Raw genomic sequence first — 23,179 nt, 5'->3', positions numbered from 1 at the left:
GAAAGAGTTGGGGGAAAGGTTGGGTAAGTTACCTAGGGGAGGTGCCTGGGCTATCGGCAGAAGGGCGAACTGTCAGGCTGTAGGGCATGGGTGTCGAGGGCAGCGAGGACGTGGACGCGTTTGCGACGAGGATGATGGGCAAAGGAAAAGAAGGTTGACAGGCGTTGTAACGCCGGGGTGATGATCAGCCGCCGCCGATGCCATCGGTGATAAGGGCTAAAAATGATGAACACGTGTAGCAAAATTCGGAAGAAGCTGGCGGATGGTGGTGAGGTGTCGGAGAAGGTTTGAGGGTACCTGGCACATGTCCGGGAAGTGTTGCGGTACTTGGGCGGTGAAATGGAGCGAAGCAGCACTCATTGACGGGACGTGGAGCGGTGCGCTGAAGGAACCCTGCTCAATGCCGCCGTTATTGGTTTCTTCGTCTAGTTGTGTGTTCCTCTTTCCTTCTTGTATCTTGCCCAGTTCAGTTTGCCCGGCATTTTTCCCTCTCACGATGTCTTTTTCAAGTTTTTGGTTGATTTTTGTCCCAAGGAACCCCCGCAGAACCTCCATTGCATGCTGGAGCACTTGCAATTTGGTCCTTTGGTCAGGTCTGTGTTGTTTGTTGGCGACTGCACTTGCTCGACGCCGCGGAATTCCAAGAGGATAATTCCATCAATCGCGGAAAATGTGAATCCACAGCGGCGCAAGCGCGGCAATCGGCATACTTCTTATTGCGGCCCAGTTTCTTGCTCGCTTCCACGCCAACTCCGCACTTACAGCGCTGACATCGCGCTGAGAATGCCGCGACTCTCAAATTCTGGCTTCTCAATAACCTTCCCTCATGCTCTCGACCGCGCTCCACAGCCCATCAGTCACCCCTCAGAAGCCTATATAAGACCCTCATTCTGTCTCTCCCACCCATTTCCCTCTTTCCCTCCTCCCTTCATCTTCGCTTGCCCACTTCCCGATTTGGACGTCTTGGCAAAGTCAACCCCACGTGATCGCTCCTCGCTTATCCTCGGCTTCTTTCCGCCGCTCATCTCACCCTCCAGACTTCGCCCGTCGTCGAGGCCGTCGTCTGCGCGCATGCTGTCAGTAAGAGTCCTGCTTATACCTTCTCATTACTTACCCTTTTGCAGCTCACACTTGCGCTTGAAGACTAGGTTTGCGCTCCCTTTGGTTGTGCCCGACATCTGGTGCGTGCCTTCCTGGCCGTCTGCTCACGTTGTCATAGTGACAATATCGCCCGTTTCAGGTGGGAACTGTCCATGGCGGGGCACGGGCTGCTGGTGCGTCATCATACTGACTTTGTCTATCTTTCGCTGACGGTCTATGTCGTCACTGTCAGCTGGCGCGAAGCTCCATTGGTGCGTGGGCTTCCATTTACATCCACTTTCCGCGCTGCGCCGTGTCTTTGCTCTCCAACTCCACATGTCCTGTCGCTTCCACATACTTACCCTACACGAACACTTTGCTATACGATACCTCTTTCAAGTTCCCTCATGCTTCACTGCCATCCCGAGTCCTTCATCTTATCCATCTGCCTCTGACCTGTGGACTAACGACGACCAGATTCAAATCTACAGCACGGTCAGTCTCTTGCGTGCGCTCGGTATATGCGAACGCTTACCCTCTCCAGTTGACCCTTCCTCCGCCGTCGGTCCTCCTGCGAATGAACACGAATACTCACATTGTTTTCTCAGACTTGCTGTCATCAAGTATTCGCGTGCGCTGTCCCCCCTGGGTTATTTGCGGAAGACGGGGAGCTCGGCGTGGCCCGAAATGCGCGGACGCGGCGCATCGACAGCAAAGCTGCTGACAGCAAGTGCAAACTCCACATACTTGTCTTCAAACCGCGACTTACCCTGCGTCAGATCTGTTTGGTCGTTCCCCTCGTACTCGCTGTCCGCATTACTGACCAAGGCTTGCAGATGGATAGCGAAGACACTTTCCGTGAGTGCAAACATCATGTCTCTGCAAACCATAGCTTACCCGCTGCAGCCCCGTCTTCCCGCTGTTATACTGCTGCCTCTCGGCGTCCTTGCTGTCCATTACCGCCCAGAACGAGCCGCTGCGACCACAGCTGTCGACACAGCATCAGTTTGCGCGATATGCATCTCAGTTTGAGCATTACTGAGCGAGTTCTTCAGGTTCCTGCCCTGGATTCTCCCGGGTGACGCGTTCACGGACAACGTCCGGCGTGGCGCGTTTGGGGCCGCGTTGGACGGCGCATGCGCAGCCTGTTGGTCGCCAGATTGCTGGGGTAAGTCCCGCTCTTGAAATCGTCGCTTACAACGTCTAGAACGACCCAGAACGCTGCTAATCAAGGATCGATCTTGATTCCGCCATTGCTGACCCGGGCCGAGCTTTGCAGGTTTCTGGCTGTAATTCGGCCCGGCGGTGCGCGCGCGATGGGTGCTGACGACTGCGCGCTTGGGGGCGCGGTCGTGCCAGATTATCGACCAGGCTCGCTCGGTACCCAGCTTGTCTTGTATCCGTCGTTGCTGACTGGATTTTGCAGGTTTATCGCTGGAGCTCGGCCAGGCGACGTGTTTTCAATGGAGGTCGAACGGCGCGTTCCCGGCCTGTTAACGGCAAGAGTGCTGTTGTTAGTCCGGCATCGCGTGCTTACTGCCTTGCAGATGCCCTTCCTTGGGAGTCCAACGCGCCGCGTTGCCTATGTCGTCAGTATCGTTCGCTGCCAACCGGCGCCTACTCGTTGGCAGCGTCGTTCGTTGCCCAGCGCCGCCCGGGACAAGTCGATCTGGCCGACTCTGGTCATCGCGGAGCCGGGTCGGTGTCAGACGCAAGGCTGCCGTCTTTAATGATAGAGTCGCCGTGCTGGCCGTGCTGAGTTGATTTTAGGCTAGCGGGACGTTTCGGGGAGGCCCCGGGAGCATACGGGGTGTGTTGGTTGCGTGAGTGAAGTGGTAGAGTGTCTCGAGACTTTGTTAGTGGTGTGGTGGGATGAGGGCCGGGCCGGCGTGCTGCTGCGGTGGCGGCTCTGTCAAGCGCGGGGTGCATGGTGTACATATATTGATCGACGATGAGCGATCGAAAACGCGGCCGCAGGCCATTCCACACGCCCGCTGCCTCCGGGACAAACCGTCACCCCCTTAGCCGGTGTCCTGCGGAATCTCTCGAAGCAAGAATATATTCGTGGCGGGGCACTAACCGGACCGGACCTGGCCATCACTAGAGCCGGGGGAGAAGAAGTAGTCGGTGGAAACATGTCCGCGGCTTGACTCTACGATGTGGGCGGGGCATGGGAAATTCGCCTGTAGTGCCGGGCGGGGCCGGGCTTCGCCGACGTGGTGGAAAGTGTCTCCAGCAAGCAGGATGAAAGTAGACGGGTTGGCTGTGACGCGGGCTAGGCCAGTTAGATGCCCCGCGATATGCTGGGATGACATTAGTCAACGAGGAGAAGATGCTGGGGCCACATACACCCGGAGTGTCCAGCAAATAGAAGCTGCCGTCGCCAAAATAATCGACTGCTCGCAGGTCATTGATTTCCAGTGAAGACTTGGAAAAATCGATTGGAGTGATGTTCCGACCGCTGCTGGATATCAGTGTTTGAATCCGTTGAGACAAAGACTTAAGCTGACGCAAAATCGGACTCTTGCAGCGTAGCATTCGGATTGGTGGGATAAGTAGAAACGTCGGTCTCGGAGCCAATGACGAGCGATGTGGTATTTGGAAACTTCGACATGTCGCCCTAAAACACCGTTAAATTGCAATTGCTTCAGTATCAGCGTCCGGCTCACGATATGGTCAAAATGCGCATGACTGAGAATGACTGTTAGTAACGAGTAATAGACTAAGCACTGGCAAGGCCACGCACCTCCAAATAACGCTCTCTATGCTGCTTGGCGCAATGCCTGCCTGTCCGAGGAGGTCGAAAATGTCCGTGTCAAAGTGAGACGGCGCGAATTGGCCACTCGCGAACGGCGCAGCCAGGCTGGGCACAAAGTTGAGGGGGTCTTTGCGGATGCCGAGGTCAAACATGACCTTTCGCTGCCCGTGTTGCACGAGAAAAGCGTACATCGGCAGCTCCATCATGTCGCGGCCAGGAATGACGGGGAAGATGAGGGTGTGGAACTGGTTTTGGGCGGTGATGTTGCCGATATTGAAGCGTGAGATGGAGACAGTCGCATTGGAGGAGGGGATGTCAAAGGTCGTGGAGTACTTATTGTGAGGCAGCATGGACAGAGGACAGCCCTGCAACAAGCGCCAGTGCTGCGAAAGCTTGTGGAACTTGAAGGGAGAGCATCGTTTTCAAATTCGCTTGGTGGAGAAGCCACTGGCATTTGCTGAGACTTTTATACTCAAAAGGTCGGCGGCAGGTGGGGCTGACGTGATGGGGATCCGTTGGTCAGCCTATGCTTGCAAATCCTGGAACGTAAGTCGGTCCCGACAAGCTAAAGGAGTCAATACTCAGCTTGACATAGCTGGCGGCTTCCGGGATTCGTTAGAGGCTCATTATGCGTTGCATTGGTGTTCGTGAATTATATTGCCCCGTTCTTTGCCTAGGTATCGATTGGGGACCGTCGAAGACCTAGAGCTATCCCTTCGAAATCGTCGTGCCAGGTAAGAGAGAAAAAGGGAAAGATCCGCGATCACCGCCCGAATTCGGCTGGTCACACCATCTAAGCGAAGTTTATGCAGCCGGAAAGCTTCCCGAAACAATGTACTGCACCTTACTGTCACTACAGGCGGCAGGACTCGGATGTTTAGGGCGCAGATAAAGCCAAGATGGACCCCACTGGGACGCAACGGACCGGGCTTGCTTCACTCGGGTCCCGCCGGAAACGAGAAGAGTGATCCAATATTAATGTCAATGCTGAATGAATGGGGCCGATGGAACATTTCTGCGGTCACTAGCTGAGATATATGTATCTATCAGTAACACCATGAAGTGACCATTTCCTCCTCTTATGCACTCGTTGGGGGTGAAGTGTTGCACGAATCGAAATAATCACTCAACTCTGCTTCAATATCCCAGGGAGTTGCGTGTGGTGCGCTTTGCGCTGGAGACTGGGCCTGCCTCCCAGACATTTGGCGGGACGATATCCAGTTGCGGGACGCCGTCACCCATCCACAAGCCCGGTCGCTGGCCAAGGGCAATGGCGCGGTTATGGTACTCCACCACCGCCGCTATATTTCGCATCAGCAAGACAGCCGAACAAGCTTAAAAAGAATGCAAGCTTGCCAGCGTGTTCGTGCGGGGGCGTGCCCGCCTCGGTTTCGGTGCATTTAGCCTCGAATTCGCGGCAGACAATGCAGCGCAGATTGGGGGTATTTGCATTGGGCTCGGCGATGTCGATGAAGAGGCATGGCAGTTGAAACTTGAAGCACCGAGTGCAGGGTGTCTGCGACAAGTGATGAGTGCAAGACAGCGCGGATGATTCATATAAGAATTACCGCGGCAAGGAGTACTTTCCCGTAAGAGCCAATCTATGTCACAACGGAGTCATCCTTTTGAATGACCGGAGAAGGGTAGCTTACGGGTGCTCGTTTGCGCGCTCTTGGATCGACACCGCCTTTGATTCGCGCCTCTGCCCGCGCAAGGTCGAAGAAGTCCGCTAGGTAGTAAAACTCGGCCCAGTCATTCCCCAGTGGCGGGCGTGGAAGGGAGTAAGTATCCCAGTCGATGACAACGGGCGGGGCCGGTGGAGCAGCCAACATGTCGGTGATGGTAGCGAGAGGTGGTAGCGGACTAGGCTCTCGTTTCACAACACCGACTTCGCGTGGTAGCGGGGAGGATTTCGTTGGGCTTGGTTTCACTAGTTGGGCTGCTTTCTGTTGTAAACATTAGTAGAAGCTACGAATGAACGTAGGCACGAACTACCGTGACAGGCTTCTTCTTCTTCTTCTCCGGTGTCTTGAATGCAAGAGACTCGCAGCGAGTCATCAACTATATCAGTCAAGGTTCTATAAGCAGCGGAATAGCTGAACGCGCACCTGTCGTATCTCCTCCAACTGGGCCGGTGTAGCGGCAGCGCTTGTCTTCGAGACTATGTCCAGTTTCATCTCAACGAGTTTCTGTACTTGGTTGTCATTTCAGGGCCGTGCGGCCACAGAGACGTGCCTCGCTCATTTCCAGCCGACCCTTCAGCATTCCAATGGCAGGCTCGTTAGGCTCCTTTGCATTGGCTTTCTCGAGTTCCTAGAGCCACTCTCAGCCACTCATAATCCGAGCAATGATGGAAACTCACCGCTAGTAAGGCTGCCTTGTGCTTCTCGGAAGCCTCCAGTTTCTCCTTCATATGCGCCAGTAACTCGCTCAGCGACGTTTCGTCGCCGGTCCGCATGGTGGTCAACCACAAAAAATTGACAGGTGACAGCCTGAGATAGTTTATGGCCCGAAAAGCCGAAGGAGATTTCTCACCTGCAACCTCCATGTCGCGATTGGAGGTCCCCTTCAAAATCGACGTTCCGGACGCGGCTCTTGAGGAACTTTCCAAGAAACTCGCTCTCGCGCGGCTTCCAGATGAGTTGGACGAAGCTGGCTGGGATTATGGTGTCCCACTCGACGACATCCGGCGTCTGCTAGTTAAATGGCGGAACGACTACGACTGGCGGGTGCACGAGCGGCAGCTCAACGCCGAGCTCCCGCAGTTCACGATGGACATTGCGGTCGAGGGCCATGGCTCGCTCAGCATCCACTACGTCCACCAGAAAAGCGAGCGGGTGGATGCGATTCCGCTGTTGTTCGTTCACGGCTGTAAGTGTTTTCCTCTGTGTTTCTGCCGCTAACTGGTGCCAGGGCCCGGCAACTTCCTCGAAGTCCGCAAAATCCTGCCTCTGCTTGTCGCTGCATCGCCAGAACATCCCTCTTTTCATGTGGTCGCGCTTGGTTTACCCGGTTATGGCTTTTCCGAGGCACCCAGGAAGAAGGGCTTCCGTCTAGACCAGTACGCGGAGGTGGGGAACAAGCTCATGCTGGCGCTCGGCTACGATGAGTATGGTGTGTCGTCTCGCGCAGACTCTCCTTGAGCTCATGCATGCATTAGTAACCCAAGGAGGCGACCTCGGCTTCCAAATAACGCGGCGAATCGCACGCAACTATGGCCCCAAACACAGCAAGGCATGGCATACAAATTTTCCAATGTGCGTCATTGTCTACGGTCTCATTCTCTTACCCCGCCCGAACAGTGCCCAACATCCATCTCTCTTCGCATCCCCGCTGTCGTACCTCCAGGCGCTGGCGACGCCCTACACCGACTTTGAGAAAGTAGGCCTCGCGCGCTCCCGTTGGTTCGAAAAGAGTGGGCGAGGCTACTTCTATGAGCATTCGACCAAACCACAAACCCTGGGATACTCTCTTGCGGACTCGCCGGTCGGGCTGCTCGCCTGGCTTTACGAGAAGCTGGTTGCGTGGACGGACAACTACGCGTGGGAAGACGACGAAGGTACATATCACTCTTTCTTCCGGTCCACTTGGATTGATCCCCCCTAGTTCTGACCTGGGTATCCAGCTATTATTTCTCGCGCGCGGGCCCTGCGGCATCAATACGCATATACTACGAGCTGGCCAACGGCGACAAGCGCTTCCCGCCCCGGTCAGAGGCGCCGACGATTCCATTCGGGACTTCGCATTTCCCAAAGGAAGTCCTCATCGCGCCCCGAATGTGTGTCTCTTTTATATCTCATTGCTTTACTCAAACTACGCTAGATGGACGCGCCTGTTGGGAAACCATGTCTTCGAATCCGAGCATGCAAATGGTGGGCATTTTGCCGCTCACGAGGTACCTGAGCTGCTGGTGGCCGATGTGAGAAAGATGTTTGGCAAGGGCGGGCCCGCGTATGGCGTCGTCCCTGGTAGAACTGGGTATTGAAGCAAGCAAATAGCAAACAATGTAACCAGTGTGAAAGCGTGTTCCAAAGCGACAAGTATGCAAAATCTTCTCGAAGAGGAAACTTTGAGATATACTAGACAGGCTGGGGCTACGCCCCAGCTTCAAATATTGTTTCACAATTTTTTGCAGACTGAATATGCCAATTTTATTCATGAGTTTATGAAATATCAAGGTCTACATGCCCTCTATACTGATATTACAGCCAAGAACAACATCACAAATAGCCTTAGATTGGACTTGTTTATGGTACTTGATGTTAAAATTGGTGATTGATTTGAGGACGCGATCAAAAGGAGCGAGGATTTGTTTGCAATCGCAAACTGGTTAGAGTTCGATGCGTTAGGGCAAACGATGCCCAACGCTGTACTTTATTTTATCTTATATACTGTTTTAGATCCTTCTAGTAAGTTCTATATGAATCAGCAACATTTGAGTCAGCGCAGGAAAGGAAATTGCTGGAATATTCGCGGCGAGTCACAACTGTGACCATCATAATTTCAACACTCCCCCATGACGAGCCGCTCCCCCATGCCGTGCTCCCCCATCAGTCGCCGTCCATCGATACCTCCGGCCACACACAGTACACCATGTGACATAGCTATTGGCAGTCCGTCGCCAGCTCATGCGCCCCATCCGCAAGTGTCGCACACTTCGGATTGCCGAGGCCTGTGTGCCCGGATCTTCACGGGCGGTTCGGGTTCTACTAGCCATGGGCGCCGTCGGGAGTATTCGGAAGGAAGAAAAAGGTGGGAATGGAATGGATTTGTCGATTAAAGTGTGGTGTAGCGTAGGAATGGATTTGCATAGGTGAAGGTGAATTTGGAATTAGAAGCAAATATATTCTTCATCGTCTTCTCCGTACTCATCTCCTTCGTTGTCGTCGAGTGCGAAGTTGGCAATGTCTGTGCCAGCGGGTGACAGGCATTGGCGCGCGACGTGGCCTTTGCCGCCACAACGGAAGCAGGTGGGGTTGGCCTTGCCGGTATCAGGGCCGGGGGTGGAGTTGGAGGTTGGGGCGGGTGGGAAACGCTTGGCGGATTTGCCGCGGGCAACCATCGCGGATGGCGTGTTGCTGGATGGCTCGGCGTCAGGTGGGTTACGACGGCGTGCTTCCATCAAGATAGCCGCGTGGACTTTGGTGGGCTTCTTGAGCATTTCCGCATCAAGAGCGGCTGACGAGACCCAAGAGTCCCAGTCGTCCGGCATAGAAGTGAGTAGAGCCAGTGAGAGAACCGGGTCGGCAAGCGGGTAACCGAAGGTGCGGAGTTCCTCGGCATTAGTCTTCATAATGCGCAGATGGTCTTGGATATTGCCATCAGAGGTAGCGCGGGTAGAGAATAGCTGTCGTATGGCCAGGATAATACCAATGCCTCCGTCAGTCTGGTAGTTTTCCTTGAGGGTCTGCCAGGCTTCCAATGCCGTTTTGGCATTCCGGACATCAACAATGATGTGCGGCGCTACGCGAAGACGAATCTGGGTGAGAGCTTTCCGGTCCGCTTTGATCCAGGTGGCTTCTGTGCCTGATGCACCATCAGCGATATGATCGTCAAGTCCCATGTCGTTCAGGACATCCTCAGTCTGAACAGCCCAACTGGCATAATTCTCTACACCGGTGAGCCGCTCGGTGTTGAGTTTATATGATGAGGTTGACATGGTAGAGGAAGGGGTGAGGGAAGAAGGTGGTGATGCGGTAAGCCGGGGTTAGCGGTTGCGCAGGTTGTCGGGTGATCGGCGACAGTACCGAGATCGTTTGTGTTAAAATTGGTGATTGATTTGAGGACGCGATCAAAAGGAGCGAGGATTTGTTTGCAATCGCAAACTGGTTAGAGTTCGATGCGTTAGGGCAAACGATGCCCAACGCTGTACTTTATTTTATCTTATATACTGTTTTACATCCTTCTAGTAAGTTCTATATGAATCAGCAACATTTGAGTCAGCGCAGGAAAGGAAATTGCTGGAATATTCGCGGCGAGTCACAACTGTGACCATCATAATTTCAACACTTGATGTAAAATCTTGATTTTACAGCTTTATGTCCCAATTAGACTTTACAGCTTTTCTTACCAAATTAGGGTTTCAACAGCAGTGGTCCCAAAAGTGGAAATGTGGAGTAAATAAATTGCTAAAACTGATGCCAAACATGTGCATACATTCACACGACATCTGCTTAATATAAGAGTAATAATCACACAGTAATCGGGATGATTTTCACCAGCCCAGCCTGAGTCCCGCCAAACAGCCATCTGGATAGTTGACACCACGAGATAAGGGATGATTTTATGACTGTCGCTTACTGCAAAAGCCGAAAAAAGAAGTACCCGCCGAAAGGGCGCAGCATAACGGTACATTTGAAGAGCGATAACAAAGCAATGGAATGGAAGGTGATGTAGTTAGGTAGTGCAAAATTTAACTACCGTATTGAAAACCTCTATTTGACCGCGAAATCCGGACTAGCTTCCGAGTTCAGATCAAGACGACAAGTAGAAGAGAGCGGCTTACCATCTTCCGAAGTATCTCAAAGAAAGCCTGATTTGTATATGCCTTCCCCCCCTTATCGCCACCGACAGTCCTTGCTGCACGAAGAATACACCGTTGAAGTCGTCTAAAACGATGGACAGGGTATTTTCGGATGTTGTGCGGATGTTGTGTGGAAGACACATGACGGCATGGGCGAAGTTTGGAATGCGTATGTGGGGAGAAGAAACAGAAGAGGTCGCAGATGAGAACCCAACCGCAGGACACGGCTATCGCGGCGAGAGGCGTGGGACAGTCCGCGAGCAGTAATTCAGTGAGCAAAACAACACCAGCGGCTGTCAATGCTGAGTAGAAACCGCCGAGGCCCCAACTTCATGTCTCCGGAGAAAACGGCTTCAAAAACTGGCTTCCTGCCTATATTCCTAGTCAAAATCAATTGTACATGTTGAAATTATGCCAACGCACCTCGAAATGCACGCGAAAGAGCCATGCAACATGCGTGTCGGAAGATGTAAAAGACCCGTTGTGACATGGGATAAAAGCTGGGTGAAAGTCTTCTTGCGGTCGGAAAACGCTTTGCATTTCAACGGGAGTGCCGCGCAGTAGCGATAAAGAGGGCTATGCCGCTGTCGATAGATGCGTAAACCTCGAGTTGGGTGTGTGCATTGTGGTTACGAATTGTTGGAGACGGGATACGTGGAGAAGGTCGACCCCAGGGGCTGGGAGGAAGGAACGATAGGGAGACGATGGTTTTCATTGACTTGGACTTCTCTGGGGGGATATGTCGATAGTCGCATGATATGAGAGCTGTCGATATACGAGGCTGTTGCAGATTTCGACGAGTGTAGAAAGCCAGCGGGCGGGGTAATGGACAGGCTCTGGCGAGGATTCACGCTTAGCTTGCAGCGACACTCTACTTCCGAAGAGAACGGGTCGGGAGAAAGCACAGTAAGTATTGCACGGCATTTGCCACTAGCTAGAATACGACCGAAGTAAGTCGCAATACACCAGGGTAAGGCAAGTGAACGCACTTATGCAGCCAGCAGTTCCTGGGCTAGGAGTGGGCCGTCCACTGTAAAGAGAGGCGCACAGCGTATTCTTAGTCTTCGACTCTGCGAAAGGCTAGCGGCCGTTCGGCGTTAGTTGGCCTGCTGGGCGACGTCAGTGCTGCATACACAAGGGAGGAGCAGGCAAACGCACCGTCCAGCATATCCCCCTCAGCATATCCTTCGCAGAAATGGAATCTCTATTGAGGAGATGCCTCGATGGGGAGCCAGGGAGGAAAAGGCAGTTCCGCAAAGCGTGTGTAGCATCCCGGGCCCCAAAAAGGCTTGTCGAAACTCATAAAAGCAGACTGCTTCATCGGCCGCGGCAGCTGAAGGCGTGTGTTGTGGAGAGAGAGAATGTAGTCAGTCTTGGGAATTGGAAGAGTTGGCGCCTCCGAGATGATATTCCTGAAGAAGGCGGTGTCACAAACGACGATCAACACAGTCACTTTCCACCACTCCCAACTTCATCATACTACACCGCCAGTGCCATAGCCTGGGGCGAGGCTCGTTGTCAACCATCTTTCAATGCCAAGGACTGGAAATCAGGCCAGCTCCAACTGCAAACTACAATACTCTACAATATCGGTAAGTACTAGTAGTATTTGGAATTTTGGATCTATTTCAAGTTAGATTTATAAGAAGTAGTCGCCGTGTCTGAAAAGGACCTCTCGTTTCAAACTGTCTACAACCTCATCCGAACCCGTCCACATGCTCGACGCGGCACTCAAATTTTCACATGTCAAACTATACTGGTCCTTGCACGTCTTGCTCCAACGCCAAGTCGCGCTCGCTCGCCAAGTCGCGCGAGGCCAAGGCCATTCTAATATACTGCTGGGAGCCGTGCACGGACCTATAAACATGGTCATGTGAGTAATTTTGTGCGTCGAGTAGCGGGAGAAAAATTTGGGTTTTGAAGCTGAGTGGGGTGGATTTTCCGAGGGTCTCGGGCATGAGTTGAGGGGAGGGTGATTCGGGCAGGTGTAAAGTTGTATATTCAGTATTTCTACGAGACACGCTAATTAAGAGACGCGTCGCGACGCGTTTGATGGCATTTCTGCACAAGTCCGTCATCCACGAACGCCGACCCAGGATTCTATCCCGTGCACAAGTCCATCGGACCTAAACCGCCAGAGCATGCTGGCCATCCGTCCCTCAGCACGAACGCGACGCGGCATGCCCCAACGCGACGCGCAAGTCCGCCTTCCGCTCCTCCTCGTCCTGCGCATTGTGTGGGCTACACACAGCCGACAGCTTCGCAGGCCAGCCGTAGCGTTCGCCTCCGGCGGCCCGGACCTATGCAAAAATGAGCCTTGAATCGCGCAAAGAAGGTCAAAAAGTGCACCCAAAAATACCATCAATTTCTGATGATGCGGATGATCCGAGCGTCGGCACGCGTCGGGAGAGAGCGAAATGTGGCTTCGAGGCATACACTCGGCCACAGGACGGCAGTGCCGCCCCAGGGAACAAGTCTGCAATGCAAGTCAGCGAGGGGAGGCAAGTGCGCGCGTGTAAACGGGCAAGTTATAACGGCAACGCGTCAGTGAAGGTTGAGGGGAGATAGATGACAACGGTGACGACCAGAAGCAGCGCCAGGGCAGCAGCACGACATCGCCATCAGTGCATCACGATAGCGGTCGGTGAGCACTGCACCGTGCTGGGACAGCAACGGCAGGAAGTGGGGCAGCCATAACGGCGCCGCAGCTGGGCAATAGTGGCGAGAACCGTCTTCGACGTTGGCGGGAGACAAGGCGGAGCCGTGAAGACAGAGCGGCAGCGGCGCAGCCACAACGATGGCGGAATCTTTCTCCTATCCGCAAGGCGTCGCCAGATAAAGTGGTGCGGGTTGCCTCCGCCTCCGACAGGCCGGATCCTGGGGACAGCCGAAGAAGCTTGATGCGCCGCATCGGAGGTGGCGCAGCCGCACAGACAATAGAGCCAATGTCCGCAAGGCATTGCCAGCCAGAGTAACGATAGTGGCGGAGTGATGCACCTGGCGCAATTGATGCGATGCAGGGTGGCGATGGGGATAGTGGGGGCAATGATAGAGGCGGCAACGGGAGCGGCAGCAGCAGTGAAGCCACCTTGACCGGGACGTCCACTGGCTGTGGCTCATGGGAGGCCGGTGGGAGCGCCGATTTCGGCGGGTTGATGCGGCGTATGTGTCGGGGTGGCGCAACTTGGCCGGGAGACGGCCCGGAGGTGGCGGTGGCTAGAGCTCCACCAGGGACAGAGCTGGCCCTCCGACGGCGATGCAGTCCGGCAAAGCTGACAGCAGCAGGGCAGTGTACAGGCCCCAGCAGGGACATTTTGTCCAGTGGCCCCACATGCACATGGCCCGCCTTAAGTGGCGGGTTGATGTGCCAGAGGTGTCGGCCTTGGGTCAGGAAGTGGCGGCGGCTTGAGGTCAGCCAGGGACAGAGCCCTGTCTCAGACTGCCCTGCAGTCAATAACAATGCTAGGCCTCCGGCCATCAAAATCCTGGGCAAAAAGTGAGTCTTTGAAGGCCAAAAAGAGGACATCAAATGTGCTTACGTAAGCATCAATTGATCCGTGATTCCGGGTCACTTCCATCCAAATGGCCCATTTCTTGACAAACAAGTCAGTCTAGACGATGGGAGAAATGATAGGGACATACCAATATTCCGCCGTCTGGGCCAATCTTACAGCAAGCTTTGTTCTGCCATCAACGCTGACGCAGCGCACGCGCCAGCCGACAGCGGCGACAGCCAGTAAAATCCTACAAAAATGGTCAATAAGAAGCAAAGAGCAAAATCAGATGAGCGCACCATGAATCAGCGACCATCCGTCATCCGAGCAGAGGTTCTCCCTCCATTTCAACCAGAGCTTCAAGTCAGAGAAGCAGAAACCGATGCCTTCGGCGTTAAAGAACCTGGAAGCAGTCAGCATCGTGTTGCGGGAGGTCAGGGAGGATGACATACTGGTATCGAAGGCCGGGCCGTTGACGACAGATCCATCGCCGTCTGGAGTCTCTGGCGGCCGTCTCGCCCGAAAACCAGCTGTTTGCGGTGGGGAAGCCTACGTTAACATATCAGGAACCGACCTACGCGCCACTTGGAGGTAACTCACCAGCAGAATAACATCCAAGCAGAGGTTCCCCCTCTCGTACCAGCGCCGTCGACACCATCATCATCGCAGAGGAAGCTGCAAGGGTGTTTGAAGGTGCAATAAGGCAAGAAAACTCCACGCACAATAGTGGCCCAAGCATGTTGGCGGCATAAGCAGGGGTCTTGGCAGCGAGTACTGGTGTCAGGGCCGTCGTGCTTGCGGAAGAGAGAGTGTTGGTGGACAGAGACATTTGGGGTCGAGAATGAGGGCAACGGAGCACTACAAGGCCATTAGTCCGCGCAGTGCAGGAGAAGGGGGAGAAACGGTGCTTACCGAGGACGATGGTGGTGGTTGAGAGTCAAGAAGCGATTGGACGCGTGACTTCGTTGATACTTTGATGAAGCGTCACTTGTACACAATCGGCGTGGATGTCGGAGTCAGGGCCCTTCGCGAAGCAAGGCGCCACTGCACGTGTGCCTAGGAAAGCGAATAGGTGTGGCTCGAGGCTGCTCGCCGTTGGGTGAGCAAAACAGCAGTGCGGTGGAAAACAGGCGTACTGACAGTGAAAGGGACGGCAAGGACCCTGAAGACACGACGGGCGGAGAGAGCGTGGAGGGAGCTGGCGCGTAGCGATGGCGACTTGAAGGTGATGGTATGAGAAAGAGTTGGGGGAAAGGTTGGGTAATTTACCTAGGGGAGGTGCCTGGGCTATCGGCAGAAGGGCGAACTGTCAGGCTGTAGGGCATGGGTGTCGAGGGCAGCGAGGACGTGGACGCGTTTGCGACGAGGATGATAGGCAAAGGAAAAGAAGGTTGACAGGCGTTGTAACGCCGGGGTGATGATCAGCCGCCGCCGATGCCATCGGTGATAAGGGCTAAAAATGATGAACACGTGTAGCAAAATTCGGAAGAAGCTGGCGGATGGTGGTGAGGTGTCGGAGAAGGTTTGAGGGTACCTGGCACATGTCCGGGAAGTGTTGCGGTACTTGGGCGGTGAAATGGAGCGAAGCAGCACTAATTGACGGGACGTGGAGCGGTGCGCTGAAGGAACCCTGCTCAATGCCGCCGTTATTGGTTTCTTCGTCTAGTTGTGTGTTCCTCTTTCCTTCTTGTATCTTGCCCAGTTCAGTTTGCCCGGCATTTTTCCCTCTCACGATGTCTTTTTCAAGTTTTTGGTTGATTTTTGTCCCAAGGAACCCCCGCAGAACCTCCATTGCATGCTGGAGCACTTGCAATTTGGTCCTTTGGTCAGGTCTGTGTTGTTTGTTGGCGACTGCACTTGCTCGACGCCGCGGAATTCCAAGAGGATAATTCCATCAATCGCGGAAAATGTGAATCCTCAGCGGCGCAAGCGCGGCAATCGGCATACTTCTTATTGCGGCCCAGTTTCTTGCTCGCTTCCACGCCAACTCCGCACTTACAGCGCTGACATCGCGCTGAGAATGCCGCGACTCTCAAATTCTGGCTTCTCAATAACCTTCCCTCATGCTCTCGACCGCGCTCCACAGCCCATCAGTCACCCCTCAGAAGCCTATATAAGACCCTCATTCTGTCTCTCCCACCCATTTCCCTCTTTCCCTCCTCCCTTCATCTTCGCTTGCCCACTTCCCGATTTGGACGTCTTGGCAAAGTCAACCCCACGTGATCGCTCCTCGCTTATCCTCGGCTTCTTTCCGCCGCTCATCTCACCCTCCAGACTTCGCCCGTCGTCGAGGCCGTCGTCTGCGCGCATGCTGTCAGTAAGAGTCCTGCTTATACCTTCTCATTACTTACCCTTTTGCAGCTCACACTTGCGCTTGAAGACTAGGTTTGCGCTCCCTTTGGTTGTGCCCGACATCTGGTGCGTGCCTTCCTGGCCGTCTGCTCACGTTGTCATAGTGACAATATCGCCCGTTTCAGGTGGGAACTGTCCATGGCGGGGCACGGGCTGCTGGTGCGTCATCATACTGACTTTGTCTATGTTTCGCTGACGGTCTATGTCGTCACTGTCAGCTGGCGCGAAGCTCCATTGGTGCGTGGGCTTCCATTTACATCCACTTTCCGCGCTGCGCCGTGTCTTTGCTCTCCAACTCCACATGTCCTGTCGCTTCCACATACTTACCCTACACGAACACGATACCTCTTTCAAGTTCCCTCATGCTTCACTGCCATCCCGAGTCCTTCATCTTATCCATCTGCCTCTGACCTGTGGACTAACGACGACCAGATTCAAATCTACAGCACGGTCAGTCTCTTGCGTGCGCTCGGTATATGCGAACGCTTACCCTCTCCAGTTGACCCTTCCTCCGCCGTCGGTCCTCCTGCGAATGAACACGAATACTCACATTGTTTTCTCAGACTTGCTGTCATCAAGTATTCGCGTGCGCTGTCCCCCCCTGGGTTATTTGCGGAAGACGGGGAGCTCGGCGTGGCCCGAAATGCGCGGACGCGGCGCATCGACAGCAAAGCTGCTGACAGCAAGTGCAAACTCCACATACTTGTCTTCAAACCGCGACTTACCCTGCGTCAGATCTGTTTGGTCGTTCCCCTCGTACTCGCTGTCCGCATTACTGACCAAGGCTTGCAGATGGATAGCGAAGACACTTTCCGTGAGTGCAAACATCATGTCTCTGCAAACCATAGCTTACCCGCTGCAGCCCCGTCTTCCCGCTGTTATACTGCTGCCTCTCGGCGTCCTTGCTGTCCATTACCGCCCAGAACGAGCCGCTGCGACCACAGCTGTCGAAACAGCAATATTCATCTCAGTTTGAGCATTACTGAGCGAGTTCTTCAGGTTCCTGCCCTGGATTCTCCCGGGTGACGCGTTCACGGACAACGTCCGGCGTGGCGCGTTTGGGGCCGCGTTGGACGGCGCATGCGCAGCCTGTTGGTCGCCAGATTGCTGGGGTAAGTCCCGCTCTTGAAATCGTCGCTTACAACGTCTAGAACGACCCAGAACGCTGCTAATCAAGGATCGATCTTGATTCCGCCATTGCTGACCCGGGCCGAGCTTTGCAGGTTTCTGGCTGCAATTCGGCCCGGCGGTGCGCGCGCGATGGGTGCTGACGACTGCGCGCTTGGGGGCGCGGTCGTGCCAGATTATCGACCAGGCTCGCTCGGTACCCAGCTTGTCTTGTATCCGTCGTTGCTGACTGGATTTTGCAGGTTTATCGCTGGAGCTCGGCCAGGCGACGTGTTTTCAATGGAGGTCGAAGACGGCCCGCCTAAGGATGGCGCGTTCCCGGCCTGTTATCGGCTGGGAGTCCAACGCGCCGCGTTGCCTATGTCGTCAGTATCGTTCGCTGCCAACCGGCGCCTGGGACATGTCGATCGGCCGTTGTGGCCGGCGCATTCCCGGCCTGTTGTGGGCAAGACGGTTGTTGTCAGTCCCAGCGTCGCGCGCTCAATTAAGTTACTTACCGCCTTGCAGATGCGTCCTCGTCGAGTCCAACGCGGCCCAACTCGTTGGCAGCGTCGTTCGTTGCCCAGCGCCGCCCGGGACAAGTCGATCTGGCCGACTCTGGTCATCGCGGAGCAGGGTCGGTGTCAGACGCAAGGCTGCCGTCTTTAATGATAGAGTCGCCGTGCTGGCCGTGCTGAGTTGATTTTAGGCTAGCGGGACGTTTCGGGGAGGCCCCGGGAGCATACGGGGGTGTGTTGGTTGCGTGAGTGAAGTGGTAGAGTGTCTCGAGACTTTGTTAGTGGTGTGGTGGGATGAGGGCCGGGCCGGCGTGCTGCTGCGGTGGCGGCTCTGTCAAGCGCGGGTGTGCATGGTGTATATTGATCGACGATGAGCGATCGAAAACGCGGCCGCAGGCCATTCTGTGCGCGCACACGCCCGCTGCCTCCGGGACAAACCGTCACCCCCTTAGCCGGTGTCACACGTCTCTGTCTGTCTGGCTTGCCCGTGGAGTTGCAAGATAGTATCGGTATGTCTCAACTTGAACGCGAGTCCTGGGCGGGCGACAGCTTCGATTTGCTTCTTGACACCAAAACATGGGGGAATTCCCAGCGAGAAATGTGGAGAGATGCGACGGATGATACTGTGGAATTGATTGAGAAGATTTTAGCAGCGGCACAGGAAGACAGGCATCATGGGGAGGGCGTCTAGGACTTCAACCTCTAGATAACATTACTATCTACTGCCACTTGTCATATAGGGAGCTACTTAGTGTCCTGCGAGCCACTTCGGTAACCCCACTCTCACAGAGGGTTGCGCAACAAGCGGGCTGAAAACCCACGCAGGATTTCGGAAATCGACAAAGTTCCAGATCGTATCTGGCTTCCATCCCGCCGTTTTCCAGCCATTTAGTTTCTGTGGGTGATACGGCAGTCCACCAGAAGGACCGATGTGGTTGGCAACAACGCTCCGGTCATGGGCGATAAGGACGAGCACGTTGTCCGCCGCATCCCAGCGCGCGACTTTCTCAAGCGAGACCCCGGCCACCACAGGGTCCTCGTAGAACGAGTCTGGGGTGTCGGAGACCCGGAGGAGAGACTCAGATCGGGACAGAATGTCAAAAGCGCCGTCCCGCGAGCCGGGGGAGAAGAAGTAGTCGGTGGAAACATGTCCGCGGCTTGACTCTACGATGTGGGCGGGGCATGGGAAATTCGCCTGTAGTGCCGGGCGGGGGCGGGCTTCGCCGACGTGGTGGAAAGTGTCTCCAGCAAGCAGGATGAAAGTAAACGGGTTGGCTGTGACGCGGGCTAGGCCAGTTAGATGCCCCGCGATATGCTGGTATGACGTTAGAGAAGATGCTGGGGCCACATACACCCGGAGTGTCCAGCAAATAGAAGCTGCCGTCGCCAAAATAATCGACTGCTCGCAGGTCATTGATTTCCAGTGAAGACTTGGAAAAATCGATTGGAGTGATGTTCCGACCGCTGCTGGATATCAGTGTTTGAATCCGTTGAGACAAAGACTTAGGCTGACGCAAAATCGGACTCTTGCAGCGTAGCATTCGGATTGGTGGGATAAGTAGAAGCGTCGGTTTCGGAGCCAATGACGAGCGATGTGGTATTTGGAAACTTCGACATGTCGCCCTAAAACACTGTTTCGTGCCGGGTAAGAGGGAAAAAGGGAAAGATCCGCGATCACCGCCCGAATTCGGCTGGTCCGACGCGGCACTCAAATTTTCACATGTCAAACTATACTGGTCCTTGCACGTCTTGCTCCAACGCTAAGTCGCGCTCGCTCGCCAAGTCGCGCGAGGCCAAGGCCATTCTAATATACTGCTGGGAGCCGTGCACGGACCTATAAACATGGTCATGTGAGTAATTTTGTGCGTCGAGTAGCGGGAGAAAAATTTGGGTTTTGAAGCTGAGTGGGGTGGATTTTTCGAGGGTCTCGGGCATGAGTTGAGGGGAGGGTGATTCGGGCAGGTGTAAAGTTGTATATTCAGTATTTCTACGAGACACGCTAATTAAGAGACGCGTCGCGACGCGTTTGATGGCATTTCTGCACAAGTCCGTCATCCACGAACGCCGACCCAGGATTCTATCCCGTGCACAAGTCCATCGGACCTAAACCGCCAGAGCATGCTGGCCATCCGTCCCTCAGCACGAACGCGACGCGGCATGCCCCAACGCGACGCGCAAGTCCGCCTTCCGCTCCTCCTCGTCCTGCGCATTGTGTGGGCTACACACAGCCGACAGCTTCGCAGGCCAGCCGTAGCGTTCGCCTCCGGCGGCCCGGACCTATGCAAAAATGAGCCTTGAATCGCGCAAAGAAGGTCAAAAAGTGCACCCAAAAATACCATCAATTTCTGATGATGCGGATGATCCGAGCGTCGGCACGCGTCGGGAGAGAGCGAAATGTGGCTTCGAGGCATACGCTTGGCCACAGGACGGCAGTGCCGCCCCAGGGAACAAGTCTGCAATGCAAGTCAGCGAGGGGAGGCAAGTGCGCGCGTGTAAACGGGCAAGTCATAACGGCAACGCGTCAGTGAAGGTTGAGGGGAGATAGATGACAACGGTGACGACCAGAAGCAGCGCCAGGGCAGCAGCAGCCCTGATCGTGGCCACGACATCGCCATCAGTGCATCACGATAGCGGTCGGTGAGCACTGCACCGTGCTGGGACAGCAACGGCAGGAAGTGGGGCAGCCATAACGGCGCCGCAGCTGGGCAATAGTGGCGAGAACCGTCTTCGACGTTGGCAGGAGACAAGGCGGAGCCGTGAAGACAGAGCGGCAGCGGCGCAGCCACAACGATGGCGGAATCTTTCTCCTATCCGCAAGGCGTCGCCAGATAAAGTGGTGCGGGTTGCCTCCGCCTCCGACAGGCCGGATCCTGGGGACAGCCGAAGAAGCTTGATGCGCCGCATCGGAGGTGGCGCAGCCGCACAGACAATAGAGCCAATGTCCGCAAGGCATTGCCAGCCAGAGTAACGATAGTGGCGGAGTGATGCACCTGGCGCAATTGATGCGATGCAGGGTGGCGATGGGGATAGTGGGGGCAATGATAGAGGCGGCAACGGGAGCGGCAGCAGCAGTGAAGCCACCTTGACCGGGACGTCCACTGGCTGTGGCTCATGGGAGGCCGGTGGGAGCGCCGATTTCGGCGGGTTGATGCGGCGTATGTGTCGGGGTGGCGCAACTTGGCCGGGAGACGGCCCGGAGGTGGCGGTGGCACCAGGGACAGAGCTGGCCCTCCGACGGCGATGCAGTCCGGCAAAGCTGACAGCAGCAGGGCAGTGTACAGGCCCCAGCAGGGACATTTTGTCCAGTGGCCCCCACATGCACATGGCCCGCCTTAAGTGGCGGGTTGATGTGCCAGAGGTGTCGGCCGTGGGTCAGCAAGTGGCGGCGGCTTGAGGTCAGCCAGGGACAGAGCCCTGTCTCAGACTGCCCTGCAGTCAATAACAATGCTAGGCCTCCGGCCATCAAAATCCTGGGCGAAAAGTGAGTCTTTGAAGGCCAAAAAGAGGACATCAAATGTGCTTACGTAAGCATCAATTGATCCGTGATTCCGGGTCACTTCCATCCAAATGGCCCATTTCTTGACAAACAAGTCAGTCTAGACGATGGGAGAAATGATAGGGACATACCAATATTCCGCCGTCTGGGCCAATCTTACAGCAAGCTTTGTTCTGCCATCAACGCTGACGCAGCGCACGCGCCAGCCGACAGCGGCGACAGCCAGTAAAATCCTACAAAAATGGTCAATAAGAAGCAAAGAGCAAAATCAGATGAGCGCACCATGAATCAGCGACCATCCGTCATCCGAGCAGAGGTTCTCCCTCCATTTCAACCAGAGCTTCAAGTCAGAGAAGCAGAAACCGATGCCTTCGGCGTTAAAGAACCTGGAAGCAGTCAGCATCGTGTTGCGGGAGGTCAGGGAGGATGACATACTGGTATCGAAGGCCGGGCCGTTGACGACAGATCCATCGCCGTCTGGAGTCTCTGGCGGCCGTCTCGCCCGAAAACCAGCTGTTTGCGGTGGGGAAGCCTACGTTAACATATCAGGAACCGACCTACGCGCCACTTGGAGGTAACTCACCAGCAGAATAACATCCAAGCAGAGGTTCCCCCTCTCGTACCAGCGCCGTCGACACCATCATCATCGCAGAGGAAGCTGCAAGGGTGTTTGAAGGTGCAATAAGGCAAGAAAACTCCACGCACAATAGTGGCCCAAGCATGTTGGCGGCATAAGCAGGGGTCTTGGCAGCGAGTACTGGTGTCAGGGCCGTCGTGCTTGCGGAAGAGAGAGTGTTGGTGGACAGAGACATTTGGGGTCGAGAATGAGGGCAACGGAGCACTACAAGGCCATTAGTCCGCGCAGTGCAGGAGAAGGGGGAGAAACGGTGCTTACCGAGGACGATGGTGGTGGTTGAGAGTCAAGAAGCGATTGGACGCGTGACTTCGTTGATACTTTGATGAAGCGTCACTTGTACACAATTGGCGTGGATGTCGGAGTCAGGGCCCTTCGCGAAGCAAGGCGCCACTGCACGTGTGCCTAGGGAAGCGAATAGGTGTGGCTCGAGGCTGCTCGCCGTTGGGTGAGCAAAACAGCAGTGCGGTGGAAAACAGGCGTACTGACAGTGAAAGGGACGGCAAGGACCCTGAAGACACGACGGGCGGAGAGAGCGTGGAGGGAGCTGGCGCGTAGCGATGGCGACTTGAACTTGAAGGTGATGGTATGAGAAAGAGTTGGGGGAAAGGTTGGGTAAGTTACCTAGGGGAGGTGCCTGGGCTATCGGCAGAAGGGCGAACTGTCAGGCTGTAGGGCATGGGTGTCGAGGGCAGCGAGGACGTGGACGCGTTTGCGACGAGGATGATGGGCAAAGGAAAAGAAGGTTGACAGGCGTTGTAACGCCGGGGTGATGATCAGCCGCCGATGCCATCGGTGATAAGGGCTAAAAATGATGAACACGTGTAGCAAAATTCGGAAGAAGCTGGCGGATGGTGGTGAGGTGTCGGAGAAGGTTTGAGGGTACCTGGCACATGTCCGGGAAGTGTTGCGGTACTTGGGCGGTGAAATGGAGCGAAGCAGCACTAATTGACGGGACGTGGAGCGGTGCGCTGAAGGAACCCTGTTCAAGGCCGCCGTTATTGGTTTCTTCGTCTAGTTGTGTGTTCCTCTTTCCTTCTTGTATCTTGCCCAGTTCAGTTTGCCCGGCATTTTTCCCTCTCACGATGTCTTTTTCAAGTTTTTGGTTGATTTTTGTCCCAAGGAACCCCCGCAGAACCTCCATTGCATGCTGGAGCACTTGCAATTTGGTCCTTTGGTCAGGTCTGTGTTGTTTGTTGGCGACTGCACTTGCTCGA

At 55.0% G+C, this 23,179-nt stretch overlaps 5 protein-coding genes across 5 annotated transcripts; 3 read left to right on the top strand and 2 right to left on the bottom strand.

Moving 5' to 3' along the window:
• Positions 1–558: 558 nt before the first annotated feature.
• MIND_00901800 (uncharacterized protein) lies at positions 559–2,577 on the top strand (the record flags this gene model as incomplete). The annotated part of the gene is made up of 10 exons (XM_037365661.1): positions 559–593; positions 869–982; positions 1,038–1,076; positions 1,125–1,181; positions 1,241–1,274; positions 1,334–1,352; positions 1,558–1,575; positions 1,625–1,938; positions 1,987–2,085; positions 2,136–2,577. 10 exons carry the CDS (start codon positions 559–561, stop codon positions 2,160–2,162), a joined length of 756 nt encoding a protein of 251 aa, XP_037218903.1. The 3' UTR covers positions 2,163–2,577.
• Positions 2,578–3,155: 578 nt separating this feature from the next.
• Positions 3,156–4,188, bottom strand: MIND_00901700 (Metallo-beta-lactamase superfamily protein; the record flags this gene model as incomplete). The annotated part of the gene is made up of 5 exons (XM_037365660.1): positions 3,156–3,383; positions 3,430–3,541; positions 3,591–3,700; positions 3,750–3,771; positions 3,827–4,188. 5 exons carry the CDS (start codon positions 4,186–4,188, stop codon positions 3,156–3,158), a joined length of 834 nt encoding a protein of 277 aa, XP_037218902.1.
• Positions 4,189–6,375: 2,187 nt separating this feature from the next.
• On the top strand, positions 6,376–7,823 carry MIND_00901600 (EHN domain-containing protein; the record flags this gene model as incomplete). The annotated part of the gene is made up of 6 exons (XM_037365659.1): positions 6,376–6,709; positions 6,752–6,952; positions 6,999–7,095; positions 7,141–7,397; positions 7,445–7,616; positions 7,661–7,823. Exons 1-6 carry the CDS (start codon positions 6,385–6,387, stop codon positions 7,821–7,823), a joined length of 1,215 nt encoding a protein of 404 aa, XP_037218901.1. The 5' UTR covers positions 6,376–6,384.
• An 8,052-nt stretch (positions 7,824–15,875) lies between these two features.
• MIND_00901500 (uncharacterized protein) lies at positions 15,876–17,183 on the top strand (the record flags this gene model as incomplete). The annotated part of the gene is made up of 4 exons (XM_037365658.1): positions 15,876–16,168; positions 16,217–16,273; positions 16,333–17,021; positions 17,056–17,183. 4 exons carry the CDS (start codon positions 15,876–15,878, stop codon positions 17,181–17,183), a joined length of 1,167 nt encoding a protein of 388 aa, XP_037218900.1.
• Positions 17,184–21,484: 4,301 nt separating this feature from the next.
• Positions 21,485–22,140, bottom strand: MIND_00901300 (uncharacterized protein; the record flags this gene model as incomplete). Its single annotated transcript, XM_037365657.1, has 4 exons — positions 21,485–21,714; positions 21,764–21,860; positions 21,912–21,986; positions 22,034–22,140. 4 exons carry the CDS (start codon positions 22,138–22,140, stop codon positions 21,706–21,708), a joined length of 288 nt encoding a protein of 95 aa, XP_037218899.1. The 3' UTR covers positions 21,485–21,705.
• Positions 22,141–23,179: the final 1,039 nt, after the last annotated feature.

This window comes from Mycena indigotica (genome assembly GCF_014461135.1).
Source record: "Mycena indigotica strain 171206Taipei chromosome Unknown Mind.scaff0007, whole genome shotgun sequence".
Lineage (NCBI taxonomy): Eukaryota > Fungi > Basidiomycota > Agaricomycetes > Agaricales > Mycenaceae > Mycena > Mycena indigotica.
The sequence above is the reverse complement of the archived record's forward strand: the minus strand, read 5'-3'. Positions and strand labels throughout refer to the sequence as shown.